Source organism: Hermetia illucens, chromosome 2 (genome assembly GCF_905115235.1).
Source record: "Hermetia illucens chromosome 2, iHerIll2.2.curated.20191125, whole genome shotgun sequence".
NCBI classification, from domain to species: Eukaryota; Metazoa; Arthropoda; class Insecta; order Diptera; family Stratiomyidae; genus Hermetia; species Hermetia illucens.
This window is the reverse complement of record NC_051850.1, coordinates 9386662-9405375: the sequence shown is the minus strand read 5'-3', so window position 1 is coordinate 9405375 and position 18714 is coordinate 9386662. Positions and strand designations below refer to the sequence as shown.

General features: G+C 45.9%; 1 protein-coding gene across 4 annotated transcripts in view; it reads left to right on the top strand.

The window, feature by feature from the left end:
• LOC119650393 (pleckstrin homology domain-containing family G member 5) overlaps positions 1–18714 on the top strand; it is a 431633-nt gene that overhangs the window by 390558 nt on the left and 22361 nt on the right. For all 4 annotated transcript variants that reach the window (XM_038053150.1, XM_038053151.1, XM_038053153.1 and 1 more), the window contains 3 exons: positions 3163–3257; positions 3325–3419; positions 14368–14495. In XM_038053150.1, the coding sequence (XP_037909078.1) occupies positions 3163–3257; positions 3325–3419; positions 14368–14495 (318 nt within the window). The remainder of the gene's footprint in view (positions 1–3162; positions 3258–3324; positions 3420–14367; positions 14496–18714) is intronic.

Below are 18714 nucleotides of genomic sequence, written 5' to 3'. Positions count from 1 at the left end.
CTGTGCTTGAAACGGCGTCCTCCAGAGCATCAAGCCGGCGGCGAGAGTCCCGCATCGTCTCATTCGACGCCAGGTAAACGCTAAAAAACGTTACCCTAAATACCTAATCCAGACAAATTTATTCCCTTAGTCTTCGGCAAGAACACGAAATCAAATGTCATCCCAAACCCGCCTGGTCCCTGTTTCGGTATTGCTCGCAGATTAGCACTAGATCGGCATTTACCTCAGCAGCGAACTGCGCTTGCAACTGGTGAGCGGTTGCACTCCGGTGCATGTTAATTTATAAAATGCGGATCATGCCATTCGCGCCCTAGCCCTTTCCAGTTCCGCCCTAGCCCTTTCCAGTTCCGCTCTAAAAATTTGACACCGGAGGACTATCCACATTCGTACCCTGCATACTCCCCATTCAATTTTGATTTTCCCGCTACTAAGAAGTTTCCTCACATATTGCTCAGGGACTTCCACCACGGCGAGCTTTTGGCCTCGAGCATTTACAGAGATGATACCTATCCGGGTATTGGTTACCTCTGGACATTTACGCTTTATCGCCTCCTCTACTTGAACCTTTTCTGTGAGGCAGACAAGTTCTCGGATTTCTAGAGAGCGCATGGGCTCCAAACTAGAAACAAGAGCCTTCTCCCCCAATAACCCCTTGACCGCTTCGCAGAACGTACTCTTGCTAGTCGTCTACAGGCCAAGTTCGTTGAGGACTCCGCCACTCCTCGTTTTCCGTATGGAAGACTGCTCCATTGTCTTCGGATTTCACTAAGGACTTCCTCAAATGTGTTACCTTTCCTTCCACTCGGTTCGTTTCCGAATCGACTTTTTCAGGGCTAGCGATTCTGACTGGGTTTTTTTCGGAACAAGGGCACTACAGGATATTGGAGTTGCCTTCCCCGCACCGTCAGTCGCATCACTTGGTAAACCTTCCTCTTTATTTGGATGTCCCGGCGTCACATCCGGTATTTCAACCCTCGCTGATCGCTGCGGTGAATAACACATTTCTGTGCTGCGCCCAAGTGCAATCATCTCTTCCTCCTTCCCTGTTATTTCGTCGATTTTTGTTGTTGCTTTTGATTTACTCTCCTTGAGAAACTCATCAGCGCTTCGTGTGGAAGGGAGCGGCCACAATAGTCAGAAGCGGGTGTACCCTCGAAAACGCAGCCCCTACCCCAATACCCTGAGGCCTGACCCACGCTTAGCTGATCCTGAATATCAGAGACGAATCAGCGCTCGCTCGGGACAACGCCGTCTACTAACACCAGGGTCCCGAAAGGACTGGCTCCTGATACACGTCACAACTACCACCTTGGCAGAGCTAGGCTCACATCGCCCCATCGATGTCAACAGAGAGATATCGGCGGCTCCAGAAACTTCTAATGTGTCCCGACGTGTACCGGTCATTCGCAGTTCGCTTTTCACCGAGAAGCCTTCTTGAGGCTACTACTTAGGAGGCAGGTATACTGCCAGCTAGGGGATCATAATTACTTACTCGGGCACCTCGAGGACGTCAAAACCCGTATCATAAGGGACCCGTTAAGGGTCGCTGACGATCCCTGAGGAGAACTCGTTTGAGTGAACAACTAAGAACTGAACAGCCTCCCGAAGCTATGCCAGAACGGTGGTCCCGCGAGGAGAGTGTGGAGAAAATGTGAGAGATTTTAGTCGATAAAAGTCCGGCATGCGTGCCCTACATTCCTGATGCGTATCCATGATGGATTTCCTCCAGTCAAAAAAAGGACAGACAGACGGACAGACTTTAAACCAATTTTAAAATTGTGCTGTTTTACACAAAACCTTAAAAAAGTGGTTACGAGTGAGTTCATCCGATTCAAAAATGTCGGCCAGAAAGTATCGGAAAATTCAAAGATAGGCAAAAAATTCGTACAGAGGAAAATCTCAAGACCATGGAACGGCTGAAAGTGCATTTTCCCTTTAACGTACACCAAGTTCTCAGAAAACATTCCACAATTTTAATATTTCAAGTGATCTATGATGGGAAACTTTCTTGATAACATCTTTTATCCGCAACAACCTATTCAAAGGAAAAATAAAAATAGTTCAGCACTTTTCAGTGAACTTTCCATCCGCAAACTCACCCTCCATGTTATTGCATTTGCATCCTTCAACAGCAATTCGCGTTGAAAATAGGAATTTCCATATGCAAGGATCCTTTTTGCAAGGAAGACTATTCGAAACGTTACATCCTCACCATTTCTCGAAACACGTAATAAAACATGCTTTGGGCAAAAGAGCGTAGCGTGTCCTCGTACGAGCGTTCATGCTCGGTATAATGGACGATTGCCTTTCATGCTTTATGTCCTGTTATCCCCCAGTTCTTATGTTGCTTCAAAGGGTCTCAGGAAGCGCTTCACCATTTACTTCAGTTCTCAGTCCATTTTCACGCGAAATCTGCATACAGGATGCATCGTCATGAATCCGGAATAAGACGAGAAGAGAAAGATACGAAAAAAAGATTGCGGAGTTGTCTTATGAATAAATAGTGAAATGCTCTGAGTTGCTGATGCACGTTCTTCAGGAGAAATGAAAGAAAATGTATTTTTGTTTATTCGGCGGAAAAAAGGATTTAGATGAAAGAAGTTTTCCTATCACTTGAAGAAAGCAAAGAAAGGAAATGTCAAGAGCTCGGAAAACATGTTGTGAATTGTACAAATTTTTTTTAGGCTCTCACGTATAGTTGAAGGCTTATGTTATGTGCTTAAGGAAACTAATGTCGTTTTCCTGGAACTTACCGAAAAGGGATTCTCTGGAAGCATATTATTTGCAAGGAAGGATTAAACTGAGCACCGTGTACTGACTGTTGCCAGTCCAGACAGAATAAATATATTTTTTTACTTCATGGGCCATGTATGCTCCAAAGGACATATTCTGGAATCAAGGACCATTCTCTGGACGCAATGGTAAATCTGCAGAAAGTACTTAGGAGCCTGCTTTTTAATAATTTACAGCAATGTTTATTCCTATCAAGGATAACAACAAATTAATCTGTTTTCTGTAGAAATGTTTTTTTCCATCTTTGAGTAAATAAGGGTCCGACTGTCTGGGATAGCCAAGGACCTAAAATTCAATTGTAAAGGACCTAAAAGCTGAAATCTTCTTAATATTTTGGGAAATTCAAGAATTTTTCTCTTCATTTTTCAGGTATCAAGTTCAGAATACTTTTCTGTTAGCTTTTGTACTAATTCGGATAGACAAGATGAGGAACTTATACCTGCTATTAAGGGCACAACACTATTGTAAGTATGGAAAGTATCTTATTAAGATATCAATCTTTTAATTTGTTTCTTGAATCTTTCTTTGCAGAGAAGCTCTAAATCCTGCCTTGAAGAAGAGAAATTTAAGTTTTTCACAAATAGCAATATGCGACAATAGCTTTCACTGTTATACGGAACCAACAAGTAAGTCTGCCAAATATTTTTAGATCCTGGATTTAAATTTCTTCCAAATCGAAGATAATTGTGCTCTTAGAAAAAACGTAAAGCCGAATTCCAAGATTGTGGAGGTGAAAATCTTAAAAAGATCCTGCTGTGGCAGGTTGCAGAAGTGTGTAGGATTCTCACCCACTAGAACCACTCCCGATTCTCCGTCCATATCCTTGCAGGACCACCGTGAAGTATTACTTCGCGAGGAGGGCTCTGGTTTACACCAGCTTTCCCAGCTCGCTCCAGTTCCTTCAGCTTCTCCTGTGTAGCAGTTACTGTTCCGCTTATTGCACTCTAGTTCGCTGCGGACCTCAGCATCTCCTTGACGAAATTATGGGGTCCGATAACTGCGTTGGGGGCATCCCTCAACAGTGGAACTGCGTTAGGTGGTAATTTAATTCTCCATGCTGCGCTCGACCCATCTCTCAATACGGGGATCAGTGTATGGGTCCAGCGGCCCTTTTCGGAATTATCCCACCGCTGCTGCCATCTCCCGTACAGCTCTTTCCTAGTGGCTTTTAAGAAGACCGTAGTCACTTCGGCCGAATTCACCCTCCTTCTCCGGTAGAGATAGTGTGTCTCATTCGGTAGAAAATCCAAGGGAATGATTCCCGCGATGGCACGCACTGCCTCACCTGATACCGTTCTATATGTACTGCACACTCTCAGCGCGATTGGCCGGTATGCCGAACTTACCCTTCTATGATTCGCTGTGTTATCTAGTGTGCACGCCCAAACAGGAGCCGCGTATGCCAGGATGAACTTCATCACCGTCTAATTTTTCACCAGGTCCAATTTCACCATTTGGAGCCATGCCTTGATAACATGAATGGTTTCACTTGCATACAGATCCACGTCCTGGTGGTCTGTCTGAACTACTGCCACGACCATGTCGTCTGCAAAACCAATTAATGTTGCCTCCCTTGACACGCGAAGGCCGAGCACTCCGTCATACATTATGTTCCACAGCAGGGGCCCCAGTACGGAGCCTTGGGGAACATCGGCTGTCACAATATATTCCTTCAGTCCGTCATCCATCTCGTACCAAAGAAATCTCTCCGAAAGGTAACTTTCGATTATCCGAGCTAAGTAACCAGGGACACCTAGTTTAGCCAGGGTTCCCTTAATCCAATCCCAGTTGGCATTCCTGACATCCAGCGTTTCTACCGCACAGTACTTACCAGCGGCCGATGATTCCTGGCCAAGGCCCATGACCATTACAGCGGACCGCGCTCTATGAAACCCATACTGCCGCTCCGATAGACCACCCGCTAGTTCGATGAACGGAAGCTCCCTGTTGTATATCACCGTCTCTAACATCTTCCCCATAGTGTCTAACAGACAAATAGGGCCATATGAAGATGGTCTACCAAGTGGTTTTTGGGGCTTCGGTAGCAGAACCAACCTCTGTCTCTTCCACCAAGCGGGAAAACTTCAACCATGCATGATTCAAATGTGCTTATGAACCAGACGGGCCTGATTTTAGCAGCCAACTTCAAGGCTTTGTTCGGAATCCCGTCCAATCCTGGAGCTTTATTGTCTGCAATTCGTCCACAGATCTCCCTTAGTTCCTCCTCGGTCATCCCGGAGATTGCGAAGACGTTCTGTTGAACCACTGGATGAGGTCTGCTTTCTTCTAGTTGTGGGAAAAGAATTGCGATTATTTCGAACAAGACTCGCGGGCACGTCACTTGGGCTGATTTTTGTCCACGAATCCTGTTCATTAGAACCTTGTAAGCAGCGTCCCAAGGGTTCGTATTTACTTCAAGGCACAACTGCTAGTAGCAATTGCTCTTACTTTCCCGTATAGCCTTGTTAAGGCTACTTCGAAGATCTTTCTTTCTCCGACTGCTGATGTCCTGGCTTCCCTCTGGCCCTTTGGCAAAGCCTTCTCGCTCGCAGACACGATGCCTTCAACAGCGCGATTCCTTGGTTCCACCAAAAGTTTGGTTTCCTAATGTGGTGAAACTTCCAACGCGGCATTGTAGAGTCGCAGGCCTCAGTTATCCGTTGACATAACGGATACTTTTCCAGCGCCGTTCCCTTCGGGCCGTAACTTCCTTGTAAAGCCGCCAGAAATGTCTCTTCCTCGAAAGCTCCAGTCGACCACCTAGTTATCCTGGTTTTTCCGCTTTTGATGCTCACTCGTTCCTGATGTCGAGAAAGGTGGCCTGATAGTCAATGTGGGTATAGTGCTCACTCACCCACCAGACAATCTCTATCGCCAACGAGGTACTGAGGTAGGTTAGATCGACGATTGAGCCTAGTCCTCTGCCTCGGAAGGTGGGCGCGCATCCAACGTTGGCGAGTACGATGTCCAACTCCTCGAAGATTTCAATCAAGATTTGGCCCCTGGTGTTCATCACTCGACTTCCCCAGTTGGTTGGTGATTTTGGGCTGTGCTCTCTAGCGTCCAATACAAAACCGTCTAGCATCTCCTCATATTGCACTAATGCTGCACTAGGAGGAGCATAGCAGTTGTAGATATGGACGCCGTTAGCTTTCGGCCGTATAAAGCCGGCTCCCGGGAATGCTATTGTTTCTTGATTGACTTGCCGTCCACCTGCCCATATCTCCGCATTTCCCAATGAGTCTTTCACCTATGCCTACGTAGCACTAACGTGATTTCGGTACGGTTCACATTCTACTCTCGAATAGTGTGTAAGAACAAGTCTTGAGCTATCTCGCAATGGTTAAGGTTGATATGTATTAACCTCATTTAGCCTTACGATTCAACTCCCTCCTATATGCCGGGCACCTGCAACGTGCCGATCATCTAATCCCGTCCTCCCTTTGCACAACATGCATCGTCGATCTCCAGTGCGGTCTTTGATAAGGTGGCCCTCTTCACCACACTTCCTGCACCTTCTTGATCTATCGTACTCAGCAGCGTGTACTAGCTGCTGCAAAGTGAAAGAAATCGAGGCATCTGAAGCATCTCTTGAGAGATATTTGCTCCCTAGGTTGACACACGACCCAACCTATTCTTACCTTGCCCTCGGTAATCAGTTTAATCCCTGATTCAACCAGCAAGCTAATAATAGCGGTCTGTTCTCCTCCATATGCCGTCATCCTTTTGATGGCACTGTCTTCTAGGCCGCTAAGGTTGAATTGTTCCCTTAGTGCAGCACCATTTTTGCGCTCGATCACTACTTTTTGCTTCCGAGCTTTCTCGTCTACTTGCTCACCTAGCACCTTCTCCACCTGACCGCCAAAACTATCTTCAGTGCCTTCAGTGGTGACCTCCCAAGTTTTGAGCTTTTTCCAGAAGGATCCGGTGTTGATCTCATTTCCATTCCACTAAGATCTCTTCCAGCATGGGTTTACTTCCCAACTACCCGACGTACGCATCTCCTGATGCGCAACCACCGGGCGTTCCTTTATCCGCACATGGTGATAGACAGGCGACATATGTAATATCACAAGAGTGATATCAACTTAAGGTGTATTATTATATTTTCATCACCGAGCACCATCCAAACATCATCAAGCATGACATTATCTTCTAACATCACAATATCACTTAATATCACATCACTTCATCACAATCCTTTGTTACTTTTGTGACAAGTAATGTTTTGTAATGTCTGTGTCGCTGTGATATCACATCATAAGGCAACATGTACTGCTCCAGGCTGATCTACTAATATTGATTCTCCCGGTTTCTGTTGATTTCCATCCGATTGCGTTTGTTGTTCTATTGGAAGTGGTGCCAATCGATGAGTAGATGAAATTATTACTGAATCTGCTGTTTTAATTTCAATAACTCGTACGAAACCATCGTTGCCCTTGTATACACGTATGGCTCGACCGAGTAGCGACTTCATGATAAGTAGGTCCCCGTCCTTGATGACGATTGTATCAGTTGCAATTTTAGGCATGGCCGCCTTTCAACCGTACAGATATTGAAGAAGATACAAATATTCTTTGGACCACCGTTGCCAGAATTCATTTTTGATTTTCTTTATCTGATGTCGGGGATGTGAGAAATTAGTTTTCCTTGGATGATTGTCTGGATCCGTAAGTGTTGTTAATGGTTCTTTGATAAGGAAATGGCTGGGTATCAATGCGGCTAAGTCATTTGGATTTGAAAAAAGCGGCCTTAGAGGCCTTGGATTGAAAATGGCCTCGATCTCTACCAGGACAGTTTCTAATATTTCGTGGCTCAATGTTGCCGGTTCTACTGTTTTTCGTAGCAATGTCTTAGCATTTTTTGCTGCGGTTTCTTAAAGACCCTCAAAATGAAGTGCCCTTGGAGGTATGAAAAGGAAGTTTATGCCCTTTTTCACTACATTGGGGGCGAATCGAGTTCTGAGCATTTTCTGAGTAAACGGTGTCCTTGCAATAGTAATTAAGGATTTGCGCGAAGGCATTTTATACACTTGGGCACAATTGGCCGCGCCATGATTTTTCCCTGGAGCGGCCAATAAGTCTCCCCTCTGATCGATAGAAGACCCTGTGGACCACAAAGGGAATGTCGTTTGTGTATTTACCGCTTCCTCATCTTTGTTACTGGATCGGAATCTGGAAGTATTATGGGGTGTTTGGCGTTCAATGTTAAATTAGCTGACTCCAGTATCCACCTACTATCATTATTCCATTTTCATCCAAAAATGGGATGAGGTGACTCAAACAGTTAACCGACTACTTGTTCTTACTCAGTTGTTGGATTTCTTCCTTAAATTCCTCTCTTTGAATAGCCCTTATTATACCCTTGTTGACCTAGCACTGAATCATGGGGTAGTTTCCCGCATCGGCTTATAAATCGCAACATAGAAGCTGTAGTTCGTAACAACTTTGCAAAGGAATTATAATGCGACATGCGGGATCTTCGGCAGAATATAGGCATAAACTGGTTACCCCGGTGAGGTCCACACTAGACCCACCAGACTCTTCTGTCAGCAGTAATGCCCGCAAGAAGCATAAGACCAACGCTTTATTGTACTCCCCACCAGGTCCTACATCCAGGCGTCCTGCAGGAATTAGGCCCGGTGTGCCGGGTGGTGATCAAATTAGCGAGATCCCAATGAAGCTAGTCCCACGCATAGGAATACGGACACGAAATCGGGAAAGAAGAGGACGTATGCGCACGCTGAAGCCTTAGTTCTTAATGCTGCCGCGGCAGTTTCTTCCAAAATGGCAAAATGTCAGAGGGATGATTGACCATCCTCCGGGAATGCCTGTGGAAAAAAAAGCTGGAGCCTGCAACAAAGCCAAGATTTAACAATAAAGGTTTTTTCGATTTTTGAGTGCACTGATGAGGCTGCCTTAAAGTGGCTCCAGCAGGTAACCCCGGGGTTGAGTTCTGACGGTCGGCCCAAATTCACTTTTGTGAACACTGAGCTGCAGGCCCCGGGATGAAAGGCAGGGGACATCATTCGCATGTTGGGTGAACAAAACCCGGGCATGGACTTCGGACACTGGAGCGTAAAGTTCATGAATGGCCAGGAAGGGCAAATCTAAAAACATGAAGGGTTTTAGCTTGGTATACAAACTGGACCAAAAGAGTCTGACTGTATACAGGGGAAGTCACCATGTAGTGCTCTCCGTTACACGTGGACCGTGACATACGCTTCTAACAGTTTTCCATTACATATTATACTAAGTTTATGTCGAAAAACATAAAGATTGGTCAAATTAACTTGAAACATACCAGCGAGGCTGACAAAGCTGTAGGACTCCTACATTTTTCTGGTGCAGGAACCACAGGCTTGATTTAATAGTAGTTCCCTTCATCGTAATACTGACCTGCTGCGGAGTGACAGTTGGTTGCCTTGTGTCATCGTTGGCAAACAGTAACTCAATTTTGAGTTTAGAATTCGGTTTGATACTGCTAATACCAATTTCTATATTCGGTTCCTTCTTTTAAAACTTGACTCAGTAATTCATTTGTTGATTCGAATTTGGTCCAAACTTCCTCCAATTGATGCTGTCGCTGTTTGTAATATTCGAACGTTTTACAAGTGTCGGAATCCTTGTTGTATTTTGTGATAACCCGCTGTATTTCCTTCCCGGTTTTCTCTTGGTTCAACAAAAGCCGCTCCATTGGATCAAAGTTGCTGATTTAATGACCAAGTAAAAGGTTGATAAAGGAAAGTCCAAAGATGGTATCCAGATACTCCACAATCACTTTTACAGTTTGTTGTGTAAACGGCACATAAACAAAACCCACCTTGCAGTGAAAATAATTTCGCTTGCAATATCAATACTGCACATCCAGTTGATAATTTTCTGAAGTAATCTAATAGATGCTCACTTTTGAAATGAAGGTAGTTGGGACCTAAAGCCATTGAAATACAATTGAATCATATGAAGCTGCTCTTCAGCGTCTTGCAAGAAGTTTAAATTCTTCATATAAAGAGAGTCAAATGTGTATATAAGCATTCAACTGATTTTGAACACTCTACAGGCTCCACATTACAGAAGGGTGTAACCGAGAGTAAATACTTGGATGATGAAATGGTTTTGAAACATACATATCTGGTGTGAACTATTTGGCTGACTGATTATCAAGAGGAAAAAATCTGAACATTTTTCATGCTCGACCGTATTATTTCCCTTTCTTTGCTCTTAGTTGCCTTTAATCATTCATTTATTCTGAGTCCGCCACCCATAATCTTTTGCACAGTCACCACGAAATCGGTGATTAGTTGAGTGCCTGGACTTGTTGTATACCAATGGAAGTTTGTCAAAACAAAATTTTGGCTAATTCAAATTACTAATATTTCCTAAAATTCAAGTGTTTTTAATAACGAAGAAAATAAAGTTGAGTGAGTACATTTCAAAATTGAAATAATATTTAATGGACAAAATAATCTGGAAAGTGAATCTGAATCCTGCAGGCCGATAGGACGATACGACGTTAGGTTTCCAGATGGCTTGCCAGGTTTCTAAAGCAACACCAACTATTGCTTTTACCACTGAACAAAGAATATTCCTTGTTTTAGGCACGCCTCGAAGTTGTTGGAGAGAAGTCGGGCCTAGTTTTCACTGCCAGTTTCAAAGTTTGGTTGAGGATGCCATCCAAACCTGGAGCCTTGTGTCACCGATCCTACCACATATTTTCCGCAGCTCCTCCACAGTTACTAGAGATATTATGCCCTCATCTCCGCAGCCTTTTCATTACCACCCTGTAGAATTCGTCTCAAGGGCTTTTGTCGGCATGGTCCTACAGCGGGAGTAATCGCCTTCTACGCATTATAGCGTCGCATGCTTCCATCACCCTTCGGGTGATTTGGGTAACTTTTTCTCTAGTCGTACCATTCAGGGATATGTCGGGTTTGAGTGGCGCAGAAAATGTGTCCTCCTCGAACGCTTTCGCTGTCCAGCCGAGCATACCACCCGACATTCTGCGAGGACTATTTTTCGCCCTTGATTTCCATACAGATTGCTTGGTGGCCGCTGTGTGTATCGTCCTAACAGACTTGCCTAGTGACTCTACTAGCTAAAGCGGCACTCACGTATGTCAGGTCCACTACTGACCCCAAGCCTCTTCCCTAGAAAGTGCACAAGGCCCCAACATTCACCAGTACCACGTCTAGCTCCGCGAATGCTTCGAGGAGAACACGTCCCCTCACATTAGTTGTCTGATTGTGATACTCAAGAGCCTGCTATTATGGTCGGCCCACGTCCTCTTGCATCCAAAACCAGAGCGGCAAACATCTGCTCATACTCGGCAAGTGTAGCGCTAGGTAAAACATGGCAGCTGTAGATATGGACGCCTTTCATCTCTGCTCCAATGAAGCCCTTCTCCAGATGCTCCATGAATTCTTCGAAGGCTTGTTCTCTACAAGTCCATAGCGCTGCTTAGCCTGTTTGGTCTTTGACCCAAATGCTACCACCGTGGTTTCGATATGGCTCATTAATTATGGTCACATCGACGTTTTCTCGCAGATGGTTTGCAAGAGTAGATCCCGCGCCGCTTCGCAGTGGTTGACGTTGATTTGTATCAACCTCATGTGCGATTTGTGTTGAGGGCCGTTCTGTATTCCGCTTCAAAGCCACCTACAATTTGAGTGTTGTCTCTACTGGTAGGCTGTTGATGGCGGTTTGTGTTCCTCCGTAGGCTTTCCTCAGCGTTTACACCGCTGACTCTTGTAGTCCGACAAGATCGAACTGCTTCTCCATCGCTTCGCCAACCTCCTTCTTCGTGGTCAATTGGTTTATATCTTTACAGATTACAGTTATCTTCAGTCTGCTAGCCCTTATGTCGACTTCCCGTCCTAATGACTTTCCGATTTAATCCAAGAATTTTTCCGCAGTTACATCCTTGGATTTCTTGAGTTCCAGCATAAAATCTCGCCTCTTTGACCATCTAATGCGGCTGATATTGTTACCCAAGTTGGTGAGTTCGGGGTCTGCCTTCACTCTCCCAAGGATATCAGCATATGGCCTCTCACCTCGTTTGGAAATGATAACCACCTGGCGTCTTATCTTCCTTCGCAGTTTCATTTTCCTCCAGGCTTTCGAATCCGCCTTTAAAGGCCCGATCCCCTTTCTCAAGGTCGCTACTTCAGTAGTAATCATTTGCCCCGCTTTTTGGGAGTTGAATCCTTTTTTCTTTCCGTGGTTTGCTGGCCTGTTGAGTCGTTCAGCTTTTCGTGCAGCCTTTTCGCCGGTTTCTCCCGTCTTGTATTTTGAACAGGCGTTGCTCTCCGAATGTGCATGTGCATCCCCAGGACACATTCGCCGAGCATTCGCTTATTTGCACGGAGGGACCCACTGTAGCTTTAAGGCTCAAAGAGTCGCGTCTTCATGATGATCGTTTGGCCGAACTTTTGCTCTTCTTTAGACATTTTTGAGCCTTTTTGTACCGAACCCAGCAAGCAGCTGAATCAGACTTAAGAGCTCGGTTGATGAGCACCCTTGTCGTTCTCCTCTGTATTGCCAAATACGAGTTCCACCAATGTGTTTTACCCTTCTTTGTCATAACGAGTGAACAGCTATCTTCGAAAGCTTCTCTCATGCCGGTTGTGATCATCTAGATTGTTTTCTCAATTTCAGCAGTGGATTTGATGCGCTTCCCAGGGGTTGTAACTCGGGCGCTCAGTTCTGTTTTGTACGTTGCCCAATCTGTCTTAGGTGGATTCTGAAATGGAGTGGGTGCAGGTGGACCCATGCCGATTACGAAATCAATGTGTCCCGCTTTTGACTCCAATTCGACTGTCGTAAAAAAGTTATAATTTCGAACACCGGAAAGTCTGTTTTTGATGATTTCGCCAAAATCCCTGGAATGGTAGGGGACCTCTACAGCAAGATGAAGCCTGAAAAGTCTCCAGCTGAAATCTAAGAAGAATTTCTGGTTAGACACACTCTAGTGTTGGTTGGTAAATTTGTAACAAGGACTGCTCCAGCCGTCGCAGTTCTCGGAGCTGGAGAAATGAAAGTTTGTACTGCATCTGTTAAACGGCGATAAGCTTGTGTCAGTAATAAAGTCAAACAGAGGCTCCAGTCTTTCGTTGTTTTTCAAGCTAACCCAAAGTGTATGGCCCGCATTGGCGTCGGATCAAAAGGTTGCCTTTCTTCCCTGTCATGATAGATGTCTGATGTTGTAATTTCTCTGGTGGAGCTGATCGATCATCAGCCATGTAAGCCGAGCAGACATACACGTTCTTCACTTCTGCCTGCTCCAGTGTGACTTCAGCAAAATCGTTGGAACCCAGGTCCGAATGCAGAAAGGGGTGCAAACTCTTTCTTTGGAGTATACATTCTCAAGTTCCATTAGGATCAAGAGGGACCTCTTGGTAAGGATAAATTCTAATATTTACTTTGGAGCCTGGTTCGGCTTCCTCTGATCCAAGCCAGTATTAATGCAACGCCCACATCTTCCTCTCATAGAAGAACCAGCAGATTAGCTGAAGAGCACTTCGAGTGCTGCTGATTTATCTGTGCTGTCCTCAACATGACCTGCTTGCTAGTCAGTTTGCGTAGGATCATCGGTCTTCATCTCCTCCATGAGTTTATTGACAGCGTCGACTGGGTTCAGCTCGTCGTCCAGTTTCCCAGTGTGGAACATTTTTGCCTTTGCGTTCCTGAGTCCGAACCGCACTTTACGGTCCGCCTTCCCAGTGTATCCAGGCACTCCCTATTTATGCAGAGGGGAAAAGGTTGGTTGTTTATCTGGGGTTCCTCCTACTTGTCATCCATGGAGATCGTATGATTTTGAAGGCGCGGGAATAGGAGGAGCTTGTTCTTATTCATGACGATCTTCTGCAACCGCCTGTATCTTCGGTACCCCGACCCACGCCTCCGGTAATAGTTTGCTGCTAGCGGATATTAATTCCGATCAGTGACTCCCGGCTACCTCGCCGAAGGATTTGACAGTGCTAACATTGCTGGCCTATTGTTATTGCTTCGCTGTTTACAGTAGTTGTGTAACGTACAAGCGCTTGCACACCTCTTGCTTTCTTGTTAAACTTGATCCTGATATCGATTGTATTTAAAGACGGGAAAGTTCGCCTTGCTATCCCAGGTGTTTGCTTTTGTATTCCTTCACAATTACCTGGTATTTAGCGAGGTCCTTTTCATCCCGCCCGTCGACATCATCACATATTGCCAGAATATAGAAGGCCTTCTGGTATTGGGTCTTCAGCAAAATCTAGCGGACGCCCACTTTTTCTCTGGCTGCCACCAACCAAGATTCTTATCGGCCCTTATACCTTGGAGAGTTCCAACCTCGGTCTGGTTTCAGGACACTGGGGTTGGTTCGCGCTCTGTCCAATTTAATGACAAGGTACCTGTCTCTACTTCACTCGCCTAAAGAATGCCTAAGCCTTTCGGCCAAACTTCCCCTCCTACGAAACGGTGTTTTTCTGGTAAGCCAAATTTCTCCTAAACAACAATAATGAGTCTTCCGAATCCCCTAATTCTAACCAAAACTTAAGATTCCAGACTATATTAAATAATATTCTAAAATATTTTTCAGGTTCCCCACCGTACACAAGTTCCTTAGATGAAAGCACCGACGTTGAAAGTTTAGCTGGAAAACATCTTATAATCGTCGATCGCGACGGAAGTAAACGAACGGGACAACTCCAAAAGGCAGCATCTTTTGTAAGTATTAGAATAGAATTAATACGGTACAGATTGAATTTTCAACTTGAATCCCCAGTAGGAGTGAGGAGTTGATGGAGTAGGAGGGGAAAGGTCCCCGCTTTTCCAACCCATTGAAAACTTGAGTCGGTCACCCCCCTTAAAAGATTGTCAACCCTCAAAATAGGATTTTTTTGATACCATCATGGTAAATTTTGAATTTTCAACCCTTTACCACTAAGAAGAGAGAACAGAGAGGGAATGCTATTGGACTCCGTTGAAAGCTTGTGGTGACCATACCCCCTTAAAAATTATAGCGCCCCAAAATGGTGCAATTTTGATGATAGAGTTTAACTTCTAACCCCATCCTCGTAGATGAACAGGATATGAATGGGAAAAGGGTAATCTCCTCTCTCAAATTCCGTTGGAAAATCGCAGCAGTGATCCCCCGGTGTATCCAGCAGGAAGAAGACGACCCATCCTTTTTCACACCGTTGAAAAATTGTGGCAGTAATTCCCGTTGAAAGGTTATGGCCGAAAAGAGACTATTTTTTATCATAAGCTCACCAATAAGTTTAGCTTAGCTAATCATGTTCGCGATAAGAAAAGGGGGTTACCAAGAGGACAGCCCATTTGCTCCTCTTACTCATTTTGCATATGGCGACGATGATTGCTCTACCAATAAGCTGAATCACTTTGGCAATAATCCCCATTGAGAGGTCTTGACCCCCCGAAACGGAGCTATTTTTGTGTATTAATAATTATAAGCTTAAGAGGTAAGTGTAAGGCAATCACCATCGGTGGTACAGATGGAGCCGTTTGGGCTCCATACTTTTTAAGGGTGGACTGTCGCCACAATTTTTTGGCGGGGCTTGAAAAGAGGAAGCTTCCCCTTTCTTCCACATATACTCACTCTACTCCCTCCTCACACACACTTTGAAAGTCCCTAACTTTTTAAGGGAGTGGCTGCAACAATTTTTCATTGGACTTGAAGAGTGGAGGCCTCCTCCTCCCTTAACTTTTCACCCCCCCCCCCCCCTGAGGATGTGGCTGCGATTTCAACCTTAATCAATTTTTTTCTTTTTTTTTTGCGAATAGGGTAGGTGAATAGGTTTACATACAGAGTGTTGGACTCCCGCAACAGTGGGCTGATGTCGGACTACCAACTAAACACCTCCCTGTTCTCCTCTCCTCTCCCTAGTTCTCTAATGAACTAGCCTGGAATCGTTTGACACATTACTCCGGGCTAGCTCTCCCGCTCTCCGGGCTTCGGAGCCTTCAAGTCAGAGAATTCCTTTCACCAACGGGAAGGGAGGGGAGCAAAGAGTTGAAGGAGTTAGTCTAGCGAACCCCTTACCATCCAGGCCCTCCGCCGGTCGAGTTCAATCTTCTTCGCAATAAGAATAGCCTGAACATAATGGCTCTATGATTCCAACTGCCAGCACTCTTCAGCATATCTCTGACAATGTTGCCTGGAGAGAGCTCCCCTGTCTCTGCATAAAGCTGCTGACGAAAGCCGTCTCACCCTTCGCCAGAGAAAAAGGTGGGTTTAGCGTCGTCCGCCACTCCATTGCAGAACACACAATCATGAGATCGGGCCAATCCTGTGCAGGTAAGACTGAAAACCTCCATGCCCGTATGAAGCGGGGTAAGGAAGTAATCATCTTCACCGTGTGCTCGGTTTAGCCACGGATTTAAATTGTCGATGAGCCGCGTGGTCCTTGGCTCATTTTGCTAAGACAGTTGTCACTCGGCAACGGTACGTTGACGTTCTTCACGGGTAACCACCTCTCTTAAATTTTCGCTCTTACGGCAATAGATAGCAAGGAGAGAAATTAGGATCACTCCCTACCGGTTCAGAGACAGTGCGATAAGCAGACGCCACTCGCAACGCTCCCCGTCTCTCCACTTGAGCAAGGTCCTTACGATGCACCTACTTGTCAAGGGCGTCAGCCCATACCTCCGCACTATAGAGCAGAACCGACTGCTTTGTTCCCATAAGGAGACGTTTTCTAGTAGATATTGAGCCCCCAACATTTACAGCTCTGTCCGCTGCTGCTTGCTCTTTCAGATAATCCCTCAATATATGAAAGAAATAGTTTGACAAGCCAAACGAATTTTCTAGCGTGCCTAGCATATCTGTCCATCTTACGGAATTGAAGACATTTCTGACATCAAGCGTTATGAGCAGCACTATCCGTGGAGATCTGCGGCTCTGCGCCTCGGCTCGATGAAACGCATTTGCGACCTCCATAGAAGCACCAGTTTGTAAACTTCCGCCGGGATGCTATTAGAACTTGACGCCTTCTTGTTTTTCATAGTGAAAACCGCTTCTTCGAACTCTCTCATTGTGAAAAGGGGGCAATCCTCAACATTTTCCTAGCTATTGACATCAACCCGTACAGGATGTCTGGGGAACAATGCCCGTACATTGCGGTCCATTTGATCGGTGCTTAGCATGCAGGGCCTTAGCAGAACACCGATTTTCCGGGTGACAAGCCTATAGCCAACTCCCCACGGGTCCTCATTTATCTCATTGACAAGGCTCTGCAGCCACCAGCTTTGCTTTTATTTATAGCTCCGAGTCTTCTCTTTGCTGATCTATATTTTGCTTTTATGGCGGATGCCTCCGCGTTGGCGTGCAAACTTTGTGCCAAACGGTAGAACTTATGACATTCCCTCTGTAGGTCGGCAATTCCTACCGTCCACCAGTACATAGAAGGCGTGTCGCGACTGGGGCCCCTCCGAGGCATGGAAACCTCACACGCCGTCGTTATCGGGATCATCACTGAATTAACGAGGGTGTCAGCTGTGACACCACCACTCCTCGGAGCATCCTCCAGCGCGACTTTGCCTGCTCCAAGAGCTTCCACGAACGATTTTCACCCTCGGTGGTGCTCGCGGGTAAGTAGCGTCAACCACTTCGAACGCGATGTACTGGTGATCATTTGCCGAGAAGTCTTCTAGGACTCGCCGCCCCTCCACCTATGATGCCAGAGATTCCGACGCAAAAGTGACGCCTGGAATGCTCCTGGGGGCCGCAACGTTCACGTGGATCTGGTGTTTAAAACTACGAGTCCGGTTCTCCGTGCCATTTCCAGAATCCGCCTTCTCTAGAGGATCAAGCCGGCGCCGAAAGTCCGGCATCGTCTCGTTCAGCGTCAGGTAAACCCTAAAAAACGTTAGCCCTAAACACCGAATCCACACAAACCCATTCCCTCGGCCTTCGGCAAGAACATGAAGTCGAACGTCGTTCCGAACCCAGACGACAGCGGTACGCGATAAGTCGAGATGCGATAAGGCTGGGTTTCTGTTTCGGTATTGCTCGCTAATTAGCACTAGATCAGCATTTATTTCCGCAGCGAACTGTGCTAGCAACTGGTGAGCGGTTGCACTGCAGAACCTAAAAGAATGGACACCGTCCCGAGCCCACAGTGTGTGCGACGTTCTCACCAGGCACGCCACGATTCCTGCAGAGAACGCAAATTTCACTTTTATTGTAGGTCTTCGCTTGATGACCTACTGGCCCGCATCTCCGGCATGCTGTCCTCCTGCCTGGCCCTTTGCAAGTTGCTGACGTGTGTGCACAGTCCAGACACCTGCAGCACTTGGTGGCGACTATTCGCATTCATACCCTGATTCTTCCACTGTCATGTAGTTCCTTTACAGCGAATTTTTGGCTTCGAGCATTTACAGAGGTGATACCTATCCGGGCATTGATTACCTCTGGACATTCACGATTTATCGCCTCCTACACTTCGACCTTTTCTGTGAGGCAGTCAAGATCCCGGATTTCTAGATAGCTCATAGGCTCTAGGCTAGAAACAAGAGCCTTCTCCCCCAATAACCCCTTGACCACGTAGCAGAACGTACTCTTGCTAGCCGTCTTCGGGCCCAGTTCGACGAGGATTCCGCCACCCGTCGTTTTCCGTATGGTAGACACTTTTGCTCCGTTGTCTTCGGGTTCCATCCTGTAGCGGATTTCACTAAGGACTTTTGCAAAGGTCTTGCCTTTTGTCGGCTTAATGAGCAGGCCCAACGGTCTTATCCTTCTTCGTTTCCTCGTCTTTTCTGCTCCTAGCTTTTTGTTTGCAGCCCCCTTGTCTTTAGACAGACGGGTCTCTGGTGGCGTAGTCAGGTGTTTCCCGTTTTTCTTCTTCGCCCTCTTTTGTTGGGCCCTGGAAATTACTTTGATAATCAGGCACGTCGTCCTCTTTCCGCTTTTTCTTCAGTTCGCTTT